The 18264-nt window shown below is 35.0% G+C and overlaps 3 protein-coding genes across 3 annotated transcripts in view; 2 read left to right on the forward strand and 1 right to left on the reverse strand.

Annotated features, from left to right (window-relative positions):
* The window catches only part of LOC125248560 (NACHT, LRR and PYD domains-containing protein 12-like), a 1264817-nt gene that overhangs the window by 415657 nt on the left and 830896 nt on the right, over window positions 1–18264 (forward strand). The gene's annotated exons all lie outside the window — the stretch shown is intronic.
* Window positions 12211–12931, reverse strand: LOC125248495. The gene is given in 2 exon segments (XM_048160404.1): window positions 12211–12754; window positions 12804–12931. Coding segments are annotated over 2 exon segments (672 nt in total).
* On the forward strand, window positions 15469–16814 carry LOC125248700. Its single transcript, XM_048160820.1, has 2 exons — window positions 15469–15685; window positions 15828–16814. Exons 1-2 carry the CDS (start codon window positions 15573–15575, stop codon window positions 16408–16410), a joined length of 696 nt encoding a protein of 231 aa, XP_048016777.1. The 5' UTR covers window positions 15469–15572; the 3' UTR covers window positions 16411–16814.

Here is an 18264-nt window from a genome sequence, read left to right on the forward strand (position 1 = left end):
TAGGTGCAGGTCCATTGCAACTCCTTCTCTTCCTGACACCTCATCAGCAGTAGTTGAGGTGTGATACTTCTGACCTCGCTGCTTTACTCCAGGACCAGGACACGTCATCCTCTCCAGAATTCGTCCACTGCAAAGAAATCCTCTTTTGAAACCCCTCTCACGGTACTGGTTTTGTGGTAAATTTCCACATTGTGACTGTGATCAAAACAACATCGATCAATACTCGTTTATGCACCTCGTTCCCATTAATTGAAAAAAATGACTTATTTTATTATCGTCATCATCATTATCTTCATCGTCCGTAGGGGTCGATCTCATGATGAAGGCCTGAAACAAGTCTTCAAACATTCCCATCCTTTGACTGCCGTTCAGGCGGCACACAAGGATAATCTGTGGTGGAGATTGCTCAACCACACTGCTGTACATGAATGGTCAGGGTGTTGTTATATTGGTTATCTCTCAACCCCACTGACCTTCATTCCCCCAAAAGATCAAATTTTAAATAAGAAGTTCACTAGACAAAAATGTGGAACATTCGAACCACGTCTTTGAATCTGTTGTGGAGTAAAAGTTTGGAAAGGCATTTTTCCTTGCTATGGAACAGTGCATGATTATCTCATTGATAATATTAGCTTGGAATTAGAATCTGTTGCTAAATATGGTATTGAAGGATTTAATTTACTGATTTCTTTTCTTGGGTTGGAAATACGATTGGTAAATCTGAAATTCAAAATTTGAGACATTCAATTTCCTTTCTTTTTTCCGGCTGATAACCTTCCTCGTCAAAAGTCGCATGCGCTCATTTTCTTACTTGGAATCAAAATATAAAGAATATAAGCATAAGGTCTAGAAATGATGAAAATTCTTATTTGGCTCTTTCTGCCGTGTTAAAACCACAATGTTTAATATTTAGCTATATATATACACACAGACACCTGATACACCTATATATATATATATATGTGTGTGTGTGTGTGTGTGTGTGTGTGTGTGTGTATTCCTACATTGCTACTCTTTCTTGCCCTTAATCTCGCTTGCAGCAGGAAGGGCCCTTCTTTCGCTCCTCTTACTCTCATGGCAATATTATTTTACTATAATGTGACTGGTTTATTATCACTTTGTTACTATTAAAAGCTGATTACATATTTATTTTACCATTCATTGTTTTAATAATTCATTTTATTGTTTACTTATAAATAAAATTCATTTTTATCCATCACTTCTTTCTCTGACTGGATCTCAGTGCATCAGTTATACTCAAGGTGGCTTCAGTTGTGGAAAAGCAGAGGCTGATAATTACACTAGAGATAATGGGTAGAAATATATGAGTGTTAACAATGGGGAATTTAAAATGTATTTTCATGTATCTTTATATTAAACTTTATATCAGAAATGAAAAAATCGGAGAGGGAAAATCGTTTAGAAAACTTATTTAAAGTCATTGTGCTTATGCTGCATTTACACAGCAAAAACCCCAGTATTAAATTAACTCTTCTGGGAGTTTATTTGAGACCAAGAGTGTTAAAGTGTTAAAATAAAAGTGTTAAAGTAACACTGAAGCAGTGTTAAATTTAATGAGATAATTAAGTGATTAATTGAGTGATGATTGACCATTCTAGAAGACACCTGAACAAGCAGAATCACTGAAGGAGAAAATCTAAATTATGTTGGTCAGTGTTTGCTTTAGCTGGGCAAAACACTTTCTGCGTAGACGGCAACTATCTTGTAATACTTACTGAATATATACTTGCTTACTGCTTGATGAAAAATAAATATTTGCTGAATTTTATGTGGTGATGTCATTTCAGAAAAATTTCATGGACAAATGCAAACACACAACCCTTGTTTAATCTTTCTTGAAGCAGGTTCTTTTTTTAATCATTAATTTTTTTCTTTTTGAATCATTTTAATCTTATTTAATTTTAACATTTTCCACACAGCAACCATGTTGTGCACCAACACAGAATGACAAAAGAACAGCAAAAACAAAAGCATTTTAAAATGCATTTTCTTATTCATCTGTGCTGCGAAGTAAATATGTTAAATGCAATAATTTGATATGGCTGTATAAAGTATTTAGATTTATTCAGAGTTCAATGACAAATAAAAACCAGAACATATTCACTGCCCTTGATGTTAACAACCATTTGTTAAACCAAGAATTCAGTCATGAGAAGTCAACAACATCATTGTTCTAAAACAATTTCTATAGCATGCTTTTACTTTAGAGCTCCAGAATATGAGGTTTACAGTAAATATTATCTTACATTTCGGTCTCATGACAGGCAATGCAGCTGCAGTCATTGTGTAATTTTCTGATTCCTTTCTATATGTTGTATAATAAAATCTTAGAGGTTTAGAAAGATTAATCAGCAAGTGCCTTTCTATCAGTGTGTGAAGTATAATCAAATTATGGCAGTGAGAAATTACATCTAAAATAACTTAAAGTTTAGTTAATTATCATTAGTAGTCTTTACATTGTTAATATATTAATAGGTTGCTGTATATACAAAAAATGAGTTCTTTCATTGTCACTGTAATTAACAAATTATTATTGTTAATTGGTCTGTAAAATCGGCATTCTACTAGCAGCAGGGTTACCAATAAGTGTCCTTCACAGAACAACTTCCTGAGTCAGGAGAGTGCACTCACTGCAGAGAACAAGACAAACCTGGCGAGACTAATCAACAGACACCACATCCGAGCAGACAGGGTTGAAGATCTCCACGGAGGAGCGGAAGACCACCACATCCAAGGGTTTTTTTCTTTGCCTGGCAAGAAAAAGCATTACCTTTGATGTTGACAAAGTCCTTAGGCCGGACTCACAGAATAAATCTCTCATTTGTGTAGTAGGACACCTTTGTTTGAGTGCACTATAACTAACACTATATAGACCTTTTGGGCTTTTACGACTACTGCATTTTTACAGTATACAAGTCCTGAATATACAGACATTCAATAATATACAATATTTAATCCATATTATACTTGCAGTAGGCCTATTACAGCAAATAAGTTGTGATTACTATACGTTTTTTACATAATGAATGCTCTGTAGTGTTTATATGTTGCCTGATGTTGATTTTGAGAGCAGGTGAAATGGTTTCGAGCCAATTGTTTGAATTTTCCAGGAGTTTTGTGAATGCAGTTTGAAAATTTGGTTTTGTTGTAGGAGAATGGGTGAAGGTTTCGAGAAATGTGTCTCAGCAATTGTGAAAAACTGTAATAACTCATAAACTCGACCAATTTATGAACCAAGCCCAAAAATCACTTATACGTTGACATGGCAACACTGTAAGAGCACGCTCTGTGAAGCAGCCTTTCCAAACATACACTGTAAAAAAAGTCAGTAAAATATACAGCAAAACACAGTCAAATTCCAACGGTAATGGAGCGTAAAACCAAAAACTTCCTTTTACTGTATTAAATAGATTGAATAACCGTTAATTGTGAGACTGGATAAAACTTTGTTTTTTACTGTAATAAAATGTTGAAATTATAAATATTTTCTGTGAAAACAAATAAATATGCATACATTTTACAATTAAATATTGTAATGTTGAAAATGTCTAAAAACCTTAGATTTTATGGTATTATTTGAGTAAAACTACATCTTTTGGGGTTGTGCACATTGGAATTCACAGTATAAATCTGTAGATTTTTAATCTGTAAAAGACAATACGGTATACTGGTTTTGTAACCCTAAATTTTACAGTAGACAACATATTTTTTTTTACCAAAATCATGGTAGAAAAAAACAAATATATTTGTCAATTATACAGGTCCACTATTTGGACGTCCAACCACACTGTTAAAAAAAAACTGTCAAATTTACGGTAAAATACCGGCAGCTGTGGTTGCCAGGAATGTACCGTGAAAAAAATGTGGAATCTGTAAAAGACAATACGGTATACTGGTTTTGTAACCCTAAATTTTACAGTAGACAACATATTTTTTTTTACCAAAATCATGGTAGAAAAAAACAAATATATTTGTCAATTATACAGGTCCACTATTTGGACGTCCAACCATAGACCCTATTATGGTAAATAACTGTAAAAATAACAGAAATATGTTAAACCTTATTAAAACCTTTGACAGTAAAAAACACAGTGAAATTGTATAACAAATTACAGCATTTTATTTTGACCAGATACATTTTACGGTAAATTCCTGGCAACCACAGCTGCCAGTATTTTACCACTAAAAATACAGTACAATATGAGGAACATAAATACTTTACTGTACAACAAAACAACAGAAAAATAAAGCAAACATGAACAATCTACGAAAATTACAGGACAATTCAGCTGCATAATTTATTCATGCAGCAATGCATGATGGGAGCCATGGATGAGTGTTGATAGGCCCTATAAAACAAATATTACATATTAATCATGTCAATTTCCCGGATATTCCCACAATTCCCTCTGTGACACTCCACATTTGAAAGTATTATTTTTTTTAAATCATGCTTCTTAATAGTTTTTGTTATCAGTCATGTTAGCATTTTATGTTACATCTTCTGTTGTTTAATGAATGTTTATTGCATTATGTAAGTGTTGTGTCTTCGTGTGGCTTTCTCTTTTACCACCTGCATTATTATGGTGGTTGTCAATATATGTGAAAGGTACAAAACAGATTTTAGTTGTAGTGTGCATTGTTGAATTTACTGCTTTACATTCAAATTTTCTTGTTTGTAAATTATAGTTTAAACTGTAAAATTTACAGTTTGTTCTGTAAATGTGTTTACAGTTTTTTATGTATGTTTTTCAAAATTATTCTGGCAACCACAGCTGCCAAAATCAAAATCAACATGATCTCTCATGGTAATGTTGTATGCAAATAGTTACTGTAATAATTCATTTTTAATTATTACTTATTCTTTTTTTTACTCTAGCAAAGTTCAAACCTAATTATGATCTTGAAATGGTAATTTATGAGAAGAACACTAAAAGCAGGAATGTTGTGAAACTGTGCTTCTCTCAGTATACATTCTTTTCTTCAGCTATGTTATCCAAAGGCATTCATGGTTCCATTGAGTTTGCTCATCTTCCTCGGCCTGTATAATCTGTGTGTTCAAGGCATTCAAGGGGATGTGAACACTGCCGCCCTTGCTAAAATGATCCAGTATTTTGATGACAAGTATGTTATTTACTATTTAGTCATTAAATAAAATCAACATATTAAATCAGAAAAATGCATGTAAAAATTGTTCCATGATGGAAAGTTATATTTTTAGGAACAAGGCAAATACATAACTTTAAGTTTCTTGAAAATTGTGATAATCTTATGTCTTTCAGTGTCCAGCCAAGGACCAAGCCTGATGTTCAGTATGCAATTGCAATTATTGTCCCACCGGCTCAGTGTACAGATAAACAAGCTGATATCCAGACTGTGTTCAGCAGGGAGGATGCAGATCATGTGAGAAATGTTCTCACTAACGGACAGAAATGTGTGCTCTGCACCCCATCAAAAAATGTCATTGCTGCACGACCAACTCAAAAGACAAAGGAACACGCTGAGCATTTTCTGCTCTACACTGTTAAAAAAAAACTGTCAAATTTACGGTAAAATACCGGCAGCTGTGGTTGCCAGGAATATACCGTGAAAAAAATGTGGAATCTGTAAAAGACAATACGGTACACTGGTTTTGTAACCCTAAATTTTACAGTAGACAACGTATTTTTTTTACCAAAATCATGGTAGAAAAAAACAAATAGATTTGTCAATTATACAGTAATTTTATGTAAAAAATGCAACTTTCCATAGCTTTTTACGGATATTTGCAGTAAAAAAAAAGTTATAATATAATAATATATACAGTAATTTGTTGTTAATTTAACAGTAATACACTGTAAAAAAAATCCCAGTAAAATTTACGGTAAAAAAACGGCAGCTGTGGTTGCCAGAACTTTACTGTAAAAAAAAATACAGTTGCAACATAAAAAAAAAAACTGTTAAATTTATGGTAAAATAAGGTATTTCACTTACTGATATAATGTTAATTTACCAACCTAATGAAATACTAATATCTGTTTTGTACCTTTATAATACACTGACAGTCACCAAACACAGTGGCGATAAGAGTCACATGATGAATCAAAGTTAATCACAAGCAGATTTCCCACAAGCTGAGAAGGACAACGCTAACATATAGAAGGCGCACAGTGTCATTCACACACACACTAAACACCATCATGGTAACATGCAAGAAATTTTAAAAATGCAATAAACATTAATTTAACAACATTAGATGTAACATAAAACCCTAATGTACATAACTGATTAGAAAAAAATGAGAAAAACTAAGAAGAAACAGAGTTATTTCAACGAAAATATATCAAATGTGAAGTGTCACGCAGGGAATTGTGGGAATGTTAATTTATGGTTTTTCACTGTAATATTTACGATGAATTGTTATTTTTCACTTCCAAAAACTGTGAATTTAACGGTATTTTACCATAAAATTACATTAAATGTACCATTAGATTTATCACAGTTATTCACCGTATATAGTACGGAAACTTTCTGTAAACCAATTAATAGTTTTTCACCGCAGCATTTTTACAGTCTTTTACTGTTAAAAACACGGTCATTGTTTAATAGACCCTATTATGGTAAATAACTGTAAAAATAACAGAAATATGTTAAACCTTATTAAAACCTTTGACAGTAAAAAACACAGTGAAATTGTATAACAAATTACAGCATTTTATTTTGACCAGATACATTTTACGGTAAATTCCTGCACTGTAAAAAAAGTCAGTAAAATATACAGCAAAACACCGTCAAATTCCAACGGTAATGGAGCGTAAAACCAAAAACTTCCTTTTACTGTATTAAATAGATTGAATAACCGTTAATTGTGAGACTGGATAAAACTTTGTTTTTTACTGTAATAAAATGTTGAAATTATAAATATTTTCTGTGAAAACACATAAATATGCATACATTTTACAATTAAATATTGTAATGTTGAAAATGTCTAAAAACCTTAGATTTTATGGTATTATTTGAGTAAAACTACATCTTTTGGGGTTGTGTTAATAAAAAAACTGTCAAATTTACGGTAAAATACCGGCAGCTGTGGTTGCCAGGAATATACCGTGAAAAAAATGTGGAATCTGTAAAAGACAATACGGTATACTGGTTTTGTAACTCTAAATTTTACAGTAGACGACATATTTTTTTTACCAAAATCATGGTAGAAAAAAACAAATATATTTGTCAATTATACAGGTCCACTATTTGGACGTCCAACCATGACCCAACTTGGACATCATCTTGACGTTCAACATTTGACCTTTGAACAGGGTAATTTTTTTGGACGTCATTTGGACGTCAATAACAGATGCAGGAAATTGACATGATTAATATGTAATATTTGTTTTATAGGGCCTATCAACATGATTAATACATGAAGAGCTCAGATGCCATCTGAAATTTTCTTCTAGAATTATCATTTTTATCAAGCTTGTATATTTAAGTTCAATAATTTCACTTAAATGGCAATGCAAATTACCTATTAATTGTCATTTAAGTGAAAGTACTTATAGTTAAGTACTTTCACTTAAATGACAATTAATACCTATAATCACAGCAACAATAAAAATAATACATTCAGAAGATCTGCAAATGACTCTGGTTTATCACATTGTTGTGTTGAGTCTTTAAATGTTGTGTTTGGTAATGTATTGTTTTTTGTTGTTGTTTTGTCTGGGGGGTATTCCAGAAAGCAAGGTTTACTTACCGTCACACATACCTTGAACTCTCGGTTGATTAACCCAAACCTTGCTTACTACTCGAAGTATGCTGGTTCCCGGTTAACACAAGACATTCTCAATAATAAATCATAATAAAGGCTAGATGTCTCATCCGCAATGGAGGTCGACGTCCGCACCTGGCGGCCATCTTGTCACAGTCAGCTCGCTCACTCGTACCATTGTGTTTTAATGGTGCATGTACTTTTTAAATAACCATAACTTGCTCAATTTTCCACCGATTTTCAAACTGTTTGGTTTGTTATAAACATCAGAGATGTACTTTTGACACTGCATACTTATAAATAATTATAACCATGGACTTCCATATGAAAATAACATTGAACAGAACAGATAACACGCGCATAAGGCATTTATGTTAAATCAATATATAGGCTACTAAAACTCAGTGTACAGAATGGCAACATGATATATATATATATATATATATATATATATATATATATACTTTTATAATATGAACATTACTATTGTAATAAAATAATTTGAATTATTACATGTTTATTTTAACTTCTTCAGGGTTGGCCCATTTACTAGGCTGCACAAAAGTCTGGCATCGTCTCCCATAAAGCCATCAATTTCCTGTATCATAATGTAAGATGTTTTTAACAAACCAAACCGATTGGAAATCATGTGCAACTTAAGTTATATTGAAAAGAAAGAGCAATTCTGCCTCTCCCACTGATGTACAATTGATGGGTAGCAGCTAAACTGTAACTACTAGGTCTCACTCACAGCTTCTTGTTATTAGCCAGCTAATAACTACAACCACATCCACAAAGATTGTAATTTAGACAAAAGATTAGCTGTCATAAAAGGGTCATTCTTTATTTGTGGTGGCAAATGGTGTTCCTCTACTTTACAACAGTTAAAATACACTTTAAATACCAATAAATTCAATTTTTTTTGCATGTTTGTATTCTGTAGAATAAGCACAATTTGTGCACTATTAATAGTTAAAGTTTTATTTCAAATTACATATTTAATTAAGTTTGGAAGATTGCATTTGTAACAAAATATGCATGTTCCCGCCATACCTCACAGAGGTATCATGGAATGTAATTGCAACAATATTACATTTTTAACACAAATAAAGTGGTTAAACTGGGAACATAGATTTTATTTAACATGTACAATTGTATTAAATTGTTTTAAAAAATACATATTTTGTATTATTTAAGAAAAAAGTAGTGTCCCCCAAATTCATGTCTGTGGTGTTACTACAATGGATGTCGCCCTTTTAAGAAAAGGGGGAACTCTATTTGAACTACTTCCTGTGTGTAAAGGTCATTGCAGGTCCTGATTGATCTGAGGGGTGCATCATGAGTACATTCTTTATTATTAATTTTCTTAAAATTAGCTAAATTTATGACAATTTCATGTGTCGCACTTTATTAGTGTCTGTGGTGTTATGTTGATAACTTGCAGATTTTACATATTTTAATCCAAATTTTGATAAATACATACTTACTAATATTTACAAAATGTCCCCTGATCTTGAAATCATCATGATGACAGCCTCCATTTTAGAAAAGTCTGGATTTAGGCTAATTTGTCTGTGGTGTTACTGTCTGTGGTGTTACTGTCTTTCCTGGTAACACCACAGACTCTATAGTAACACAGACAATATACAGCCAGAAATGTTGTATTTTTAATAAAACACATAGGACATTCTAGTCATATAATTGTATCTCTCTTGTCAGGTATGGCAAGATTAACTGCTGCTGAAAAGTAGCGTCTTTATAGACAGCGAAAGATGCAGAGTACCTCATCAGACCTATTTAAAAAAGACCTATGTGCAAAAAAACAAAACAAAAACTGAGAATAGGAGATCTCTCAAGGGAAAGTAAGTTTAATAAGTTAAATAATTTTGTGGATACATGTTTTATTCACAGAACATTTTCTGGATTTTTATTCTCTATTGAAACAGATCACACATTATGATTGCATCACAATCCAATTAAATGGATACAATTTTTTGTTCTCCCTATCATCATTCACTCACCCACAAGTTGCTCCAAACCTGTATAAATTTCAGATAACACTTTATTTTAGGGTCTTTTAGTTGTTTATTATCATGCATATTACTAGAATGGCTGTGTATTAGTACTTATTAAGCACATATGAATGCCTTATTTTGCATGATCATATTGTACATTCTTAATCCTACCCAATACTTACATTTTACAACGACTTTACTAACTAACTATATGTGTTTCCTATACTAAAGTGTTACCAAATTTCTTTGTTCTTGTTCTCTTGGAGTGAGAAACAGGTTACAGGTTGTTTTAATTATATATTTTAATACAGTTTTTCTCTAAATGTTCTTTTATCAGAATAGATACTTCTTGTAATCCTACTTATGATAAAATTCGTTATTTTGCTCAACAAACTTTTAATTGTTAAACCTTTTATGCAGTGTAAAGTCTGTGGTGTTATATATACGTCTGTGGTGTTACTTCAATATGTATCTGAAATTTCTTTCCTACAAAACCATTTAATCTTTTAATTTAATGTTTTTAGACTGTAAGGTGGTGTTAATATTTTAGAATAAAGACTATAAAAGTTGCACAGACCATTTTTCCTGCCTTTTCTGATGTATATCCAATTTTTTTTAAAAAGAAACAATTCTTCTTTGGCAAAAATAGAAGCCAAGATGAACAATTAAACATTTATTTTAAAAATGAAATTTAAATTATCAATAAAACTGAGTCCTTAAAGTAATTTATTTACTTATTAATTATTACCTAAAGTTGCATATCCCTGCTCATTTTAGAACAAACCAAAATTTGACTTCAAATATTGGTAACACCACAGACATAAGTGGTTGTTTCACCAGTGTTTGATTAAAATTATTTAAAAATATAAATATTATTAAGCTTCAATTTTAATGGATAAAGCATATTAAACTAATCTTAAATGCATAGCAATACATATTATTAAAAAAAAGCAAACAAGAATGTTTACAATTTCTGCCTCTCATTTGCCACCGCAATTGTTATTGGTGTCAATAAACCTCTATAATTGAACAGCTCGATTGTGGTCTCAGCCTTGATAACTTGCGCAAGTAGCCGTGATACACAACTATGCTGCATGATTAAGTCGTTTTTCGAAAAGAAAAGCTGCAATTTCAACATGTTCAAGCATCCAGAATTATAGCCATGTTAATAACGTTTGTAAAAAACCAAACCATTTGTAAATCCGTCAAGATTTCAGCGAGATAAGAGTATTTGTGTTCGTGCAGATCACTCGCCTTACATCAGGTACCACAGAGAACGCCAGAAAGCTTGCCTGTGACAAGATGGCCGCCGGTGATGACGTTAGAGACTCCGCCGTAAGACATCTAGCCTTTTTTATGTATATCTATGTTCTCAACCGAGAGACGAATCGATGATTCACTATGGAAACAGATGCTAAGAAAAAGCGCACCATTTGATTCTACTTACTTCTTCTTCTTTTGTTTAATGGCGATTTACATAACCTACTTAGTGCACATACTTATCGCCACATATTGAGTGGTTGTGCAATAATTTTTTTTAAAAACTCAGATATTTTGTTGTAAATTTAAAAGTAATACATTACTAGTTAAAAGTAATCTGATTATGTAACTAAAGTTACTTGTAATGTGTTACTCCATCACTACTAATGGCAGGTTTGCCAGGTTTTCACAACAAAACCTGCCCAATTGCTACTCAAAACCAGCCTAATCGCATTCCAGGTGGTAAAATCTGTTTTTGGCAAGGTCCCCCTAGTAAAGTTTGCATTCCAGGGGCTTAATATCATGTTATTTCGGGTTGCTTCAACCTTACTGCTATAGAGGTGTTATATGAGTAAGGATGGGTACAGGTATGTTGGTACGGGGTGGGTTAAGGGGTCAACAGTGTACAACAGTGTTTTTATTCCACTATATTGACTTTGTCAGCTAAATTCAGTTAGATTAGGTCAATTACACTATTCACTCGAAACATAGCATGCTGAGGACATCTGCTGGTTAAAGCCGTGTAAATGCAACAAGAACAGCAAAAAAATGTACACACTTTGAAACCGCAGCACGTGAGTTTAGAATAAACAGACCTTTATCATTCGTTTGTGTGGACGCAAATACTATTTATTGTTATAGTTATCGTTCTTGGTGTGAATGGGCCTTACGTGTTAATCCTACACCAATGTTTTTTTAGTGAACAAGAGCACTCAATTGCAAATAAACTATATAAGCATGATTCATGAGCAGAATCTACATTTGCATTTGCAGAGTCTACATAATGAATTACAATTGACAAAGGACACATGCATGCATATTTTATTAGGCACAGAACAGGTGTTCAAGAATAATAATTCAAAAAAGTGTGTGTCTTTGGTGAGTAAGAATTTCATAGCCCAATGTTTGCTGGGTAAAAACAGCTTTATGAAAGATCTGATGTGCAAATCATTTGAATATAAAGTGATTTCTTTTTTTAGGCAGACAGAAGGGAATCACCTTCCCAGTGTTTTTCTCCACACAATCCTGACATTCCATCTCATTGATGTCACATCGATAAAGAGGCACTTGCGCATGAATCTTTAGGATATCTTGTTCCATATCCTTCCTCCATTCGTCCTTCTGCCAAATCTTCTCAAAGACAAAAACATTCATTGCCTCTTTTCGGATATTCTTCCAGCTTTCAAGGCCATTCAAAATATTGTCATCACTCTGAATGCACCTCGTCACACAAGGAGAGTTATACGAATAGAAAACTATACAGCTGTTCTGATCTGCCAGCACTAGAAGTTTGTCCAAGAGAGAATTACCTTTAGGATAGAGCAGAAAATGCTCAGCGTGTTCCCTTGGTTTTTGAGTTGTGACATTTTGTGATGGGGTGCAGAGTACACATTTCTCTCCGTTAGTGAGAATATATATATATTTTACTTTGTTCCTTGTGTCTTCTTATATGAATCAACTCAACACTTTGTACATGGATTGTAATTGAAAACTAAATATGTTGATTTTAATTCATTTGACTACTGTACAAACAGACTTACTTGTTATCAAAATACTGGATCATTCTAGCAAGGGCGGCAGGGTTCACATCAGCTTGAATGCTTTGAACACACAGATGAAGCAGGCAGAGGACGACGAGACCCTTCAGTGATACCCGAAGTGAAAACATCACTCATTTCAGCACAAAACTTGAGTTAAATTCATGCAGGAGATCATTTGAAGGACCAGTCGATTAGTCACTCTGGGCCAAATATTGTCATGTCCTATCAAACCATACATCAATGGAAATATTATTTATTTAGCTTTCAGATGATGTATAAATCTCAATTTCAAAAAACTGACCCTTATATGGTCTCTTATGTTGACCCTTTTTTGTGGTGCAGGGTCTCTCTCTCTCTCTCTCTCTCTCTCTCTCTCTCTCACACACACACACACACACACACACACACACACACACACACACACACACACACAGCTTCTCCCATTCACCACATCTCTACATCTCCTCTACATTTTAACCAATTTTTAGCAATGTTATAAGGAGAATCCCTAATTCATTGTTTCTATTTATTATCAATCTAGAACTCGTCTCCACTTAGTGGACTCTTTCTGCTTTTACTTTTGACTCGAAGTTCACAGACTCTGGACATTCATACTGTTGGTCATATTGTAAACTTCTTTGACTAAACGTAATTATGCCAGATATTAGTGCAAATAATTAATAACATATTACCATTTAAATATAATATTAACAAAAAAGGAAGTAAATGTTTCTCATATTTAACAGCTATCAGAATTTCAGTGCAGAAAATCATACACAGAGCCATCAATGTACATAAGAATCAATGTGAAAAGGATTTCTCGTCTACACGTGACAACTTTCTAACTGAGAAGAAAGCTGATGTGGAAAAGAATATTGAAAATAAGTTACATTTACAAAGGTAAAGATTTAATTGTATACAGATTTGTATACAAGATTTTCAGTATACAGGAGAGGAGAGCGTCTCTTACTCACTTACTCACTGAAAACCTGTTGAATAAATGAAAGGAGGAGAGCTGTACTATCTTCTATACCTAAATCTCCACGTGTGAAATCCTGCTTTAATGGGTCGAGCACTTATAACAGTCTGGACAGCCTGGAGAACTGGAGTTCAATGAAAGCTTTTCAAAAATCTTTTGAGCTGAACCTCTTCAGCTGTGTGAGTGAGAGTGAACGTCATCCTTGTGAAGGAGAAGGAAACACTCCCCTCTTCTGGTACAGTTAGAAATAATCATCATTTTGGCATTTGTTGATATTTGGCTGGCAGCAGATGAGGGCACACCTCAAAGGACAATGATCAATGGGGCAATAAAACGGTAAACACACAAACTCAGCAATCCAAGAGTCAAGGCAGACTTACTGAAATTAGTCATGCACTACTAGCTACTAAAAATAGCCTAACTTCATGAATTTTAAGTGTTGACATTCCATCTGGAGATCCTGTTTACACTACCAACACAGTAAAGTAAATGTAAGTCCTCTAGATACAAAGAAAAAGATTCTAGTTATGAGAAACATCTGACACCAGCTTCCTTTTTATCTCATTTTTAAATGTTTACTATATTTAGGATTTTGGTTTCAGTTTGAGTGTTTTTTAAAGAGTATAATACAAGCAAGAAGTTGTATTAAAACCATATTAACAGAAATCTACAGTTTGAATATTAATATCTATGCTTATGACACTATATAAAACCGCGGATGTAGTTACTGAAGGAACCTATGGCAGTCTTTAGAGTTCTTGCACGAACCTATGGGTTCTGTTACTTATTATCCATCTTTTGTTGCAACTGTGAAGTATTTTAACTGGTCATTGTGTTGAAAAGAGGGCTGGTCGGGGGTCAGAATAAAAACCATCTGCTTCCTCTTCCTCATCACACCTGCTTCACTGCAGACTCACACAGCATCTCTGAACCTCCTGACCTGATAAAATGGTAAGTCATATTCATATTTGTTCCTCTCTAAATACAATCATTAGTGGTGCTAAAGCCTCACTATTGCTCATGTTGTTTAGAAAACTGGTCTCATCGACCCCAAAAAGAAAAAAAAGACTTTAAACCACAAAAAGAAGCTTGTAAAAAGCAGTAAGACCGCAAAGAAGCATGCAGAACACAGCAAACAGAAGTACTTACAAACAAAAACAGAAATATATACAATGAGTAGTAAACAAGTAAAAATAACAAAAGTTTAAAGTAGGGGCCAGTTTAGCTTTTGTTTAATGGCAGGTTCTACTGTGACAATAGCATTGAGTACCTTCCACTAATTTGATTGTGGTTTCAGCTGCTACGATCAGGATTTTTGGGGTCAATCACCGATCACAGAAAGCAGTATGGGCTGATATCCGAGTCTATTTGAAACCTTCTTTTCATGTAGCATTATTTACTCTTTTCTTGGCAACACAGATTAACAGGTTTACATCCATTCTGCAGAATTCCCAAAATCAGTGCAGAAAATGTGAAGAATTATCAGCTATCTCAAACAAAAGTGAGAACCACAGAATCCCACCAAGTCTAGTTAAACACGAATCAAATTTGTAAAGTATAAACTCAACAGTTTGGTCCCTGTATATGCCTCATTTCCTGTTAAACACTATCAGGAAAGACACAACAGCACTGCAGCTCTTAAAATATAACAATCTTCTTTCTCATAGTTCAAGCAGTCGCAATGGCAAGTTTGATGCCAATCAATAAACGTTTTTTTCTACTTTGGCTCTTCAGATCATTCCCTGCATGAATTTAACTCAAGGTTTGTGATGTTTTCACTTTAGGCACCCATGGTACCACTGAGGGGTCTCATCTTCCTCTGCCTGCTTCATCTGTGTGTTCAAGGCATTCAGGGTGTGAACACTGCCGTCCTTGCTAAAATGATGCAGTATTTTTATGACAAGTAGGTCCATTTGTACATGCAGTAGTAAAGTGCATGCAAATTTGCATGCAGTTTGGTCTGAATCTCAAAATGCACAAGGAACAAGGCAAATACAATATTTCTTGAGAAGTGTGATAACCTTATGCTATTGTATGTCTTTCAGTGTCCAGCCAAAAACCCAATCGCAAACTGATGCTCAGTATGCAATAGCGATTGGTGTCCCACCGGATCAGTGTACAAAAGAAGGATCTGATATCCAGACTGTGTTTCCCCAGAAAGATGCAAAACTTGTAAAAGAGAAGCTCAGTAAAGGAGAGAAATGTTTCCTCTGCACATCAAGCAAAGTCATTGCCACAAGGCCAGATTCAAAAACAAAGGAACATTCTGAGCATATTCTGCTCTATCCTCCTCTTAAATCTCCCATGGATGAACTTCTAAAAAAGACAGATAAGGATAGCTGTGTAGTTTTCTTTAACTCACCTTGTGTGAAAACATGCATTCAGAGTGAGGACAATATTTTGGCTGGCCTTTCAAACTGGATAAATCAAAGAAAAGAGGGAATTAACGCATTTATCTTCCAAGAGATCTGGCAGAAGGACAAGAAGAAGGATCTGCAAGAAGAATTTCTAAAGATCAATGCGGTAGTGCCTCTTTATCGCTGTAAGAAAACCAGTAATGGGATGGCATGTCGGAAATGTGTGGAAAATAATATTATGGATCCTTTCTGTCTGCCTGAAAAGAAATAAGTAATTTTCCTTTTCTTAAAAATGCTTCTGTCAGTGATCAAACTGTGGCTGATTAATAAATGATTTCCTCTTTCATTAAACTCTTTTTGCCCAGTGTTGTGGTTGTTAACCAGTTCTTCATTGTTATCTGTTGTCGTAATACTGTTGTGAAATCATACTTGTGTGCATACCTCTCAGGTGTGCCGTATTCTGTGCTGCTGAAGTTTCAGTGAGTAAAGTAGCGTTCTGCCAAATCGCTGTTTTGTGTCTTCTCCTGAACGTAACATTTGGCGACAAGGATGGCTTTATCTTTACCACCCCCTGAGCCATTTCTGCCCCACGCTGGTGATCCTGTCGTGCCGTGGGAGCGCTGGTATGTGTCATTTCAGACGTATCTTGTTGCCGCGGGCTTGGATGATGTCCCGAATGAGAGTTAACGCGTGCTTCTCCTCCATTGTCTCGGCGCAGAGGGATTACGGATCTTCCAGACGCTCGGCACCGCGAATACATACTCTGACACTGTTGCGCGATTAAAGGGACATTTTCAAAAGACTCATAGCATACTGTTGAAACGCTTAAATTTCAGACAAAGATGCCAACGATCCGGTGAGTCTGCCAGCCAATTTGTTGCTGATTTAAGAAGCCTTGCTGAGCCATGCAAATTCGGTGCTCTCCGTGATGAATTAATTACAGACCAACTTATTGAAAAAACAAACAGCGCACGAGTCAGAGAGAGACTGCTTATTGAAGATGATAAACTTACACTGGATAAGGCTCTCACTCTGGCACTCCAAATTGAAGAAGCTACTCAATGTGCAGCTAAAATAGCAGAGAATAATGCAGCTAAAACTAATTTCACCACTGTACCCACAAATGCTGTCACTGAAGGGGGGCTCCAGCCTGCAGGTGCAGTCATCCAGCAAACACAGCCTCAATCCAGTTAACAGAGACAAACATGTGGAAACTGTGGCTCCAATCGCCATGCCAACAGGTCCCCAGACTGCCCAGCAATCGGCCAGAAGTGTAGGCATTGCGGTAAGCTTAACCACTTTGCAAGGTGGTGCAGATCAAAGTCTAGATCAGTTTCACTTAACACATCTCGGCCCTCACCAGCAGTAATTCACACAGTTGGTCCTCACTCAGTCACCTTCTCTACATGTGGTGTACAGCTGAAAGACTGTTGCATCCAACTACTTCTTGACACAGGAGCTAAAGTGTCATTGCTTAATATGGCCACCTACAAGAAATTTTTCTCGGACGTGAAGTTACAACCATCGCCTTTGAAACTCTGTGGGTATGGTCAAGCCAGCATTGCATTGACTGGAGTAGTTAAGCTGCCAGTACAATATGGGCAAAAACATCTGGTAGATTTCCCGTTCTACATTACACAGCAAGGAGCCAATATTCTGGGTCTGGACCTGTTCATTAGTCTCGGTTTTTCTCTGCATGACAACAGCGGAACAACTATCCTCCAAGTGGACTCCCCATGGCACACACAGTTTCCCACATTATTCAGTGGTTTAGGCTGCCTTTCTGTTTTTGCCCACAGACCCTTGCTTAACCCGGATGTTCCACCCGTCATCCATCCACTTCGAAGAGTGCCTCTCGCAATGCGTGACAAGGTCACTATTGAACTGCAGGGCATGCTAACAGCAGATCTCATTGAGCCCATTGATGCCTCTCCTTGGGTCTCAAATCTTGTGATTGTGCAAAAACGGTCAGGGGGCATGCGTCTCTGTGTTGACCTTCGGGGGCCTAATAAGGCAGTGGTGCCAGACAAATACCCGCTACCAACGATTGAGGAGCTCACCACACTTTTCCATGGCTCTTCAGTGTTCACAAAACTGGATCTAAAGCAAGGTTACATGCAGATAC

The sequence above is a fragment of the Megalobrama amblycephala genome, linkage group LG16, assembly GCF_018812025.1.
Source record: "Megalobrama amblycephala isolate DHTTF-2021 linkage group LG16, ASM1881202v1, whole genome shotgun sequence".
Classification (NCBI taxonomy): domain Eukaryota; kingdom Metazoa; phylum Chordata; class Actinopteri; order Cypriniformes; family Xenocyprididae; genus Megalobrama; species Megalobrama amblycephala.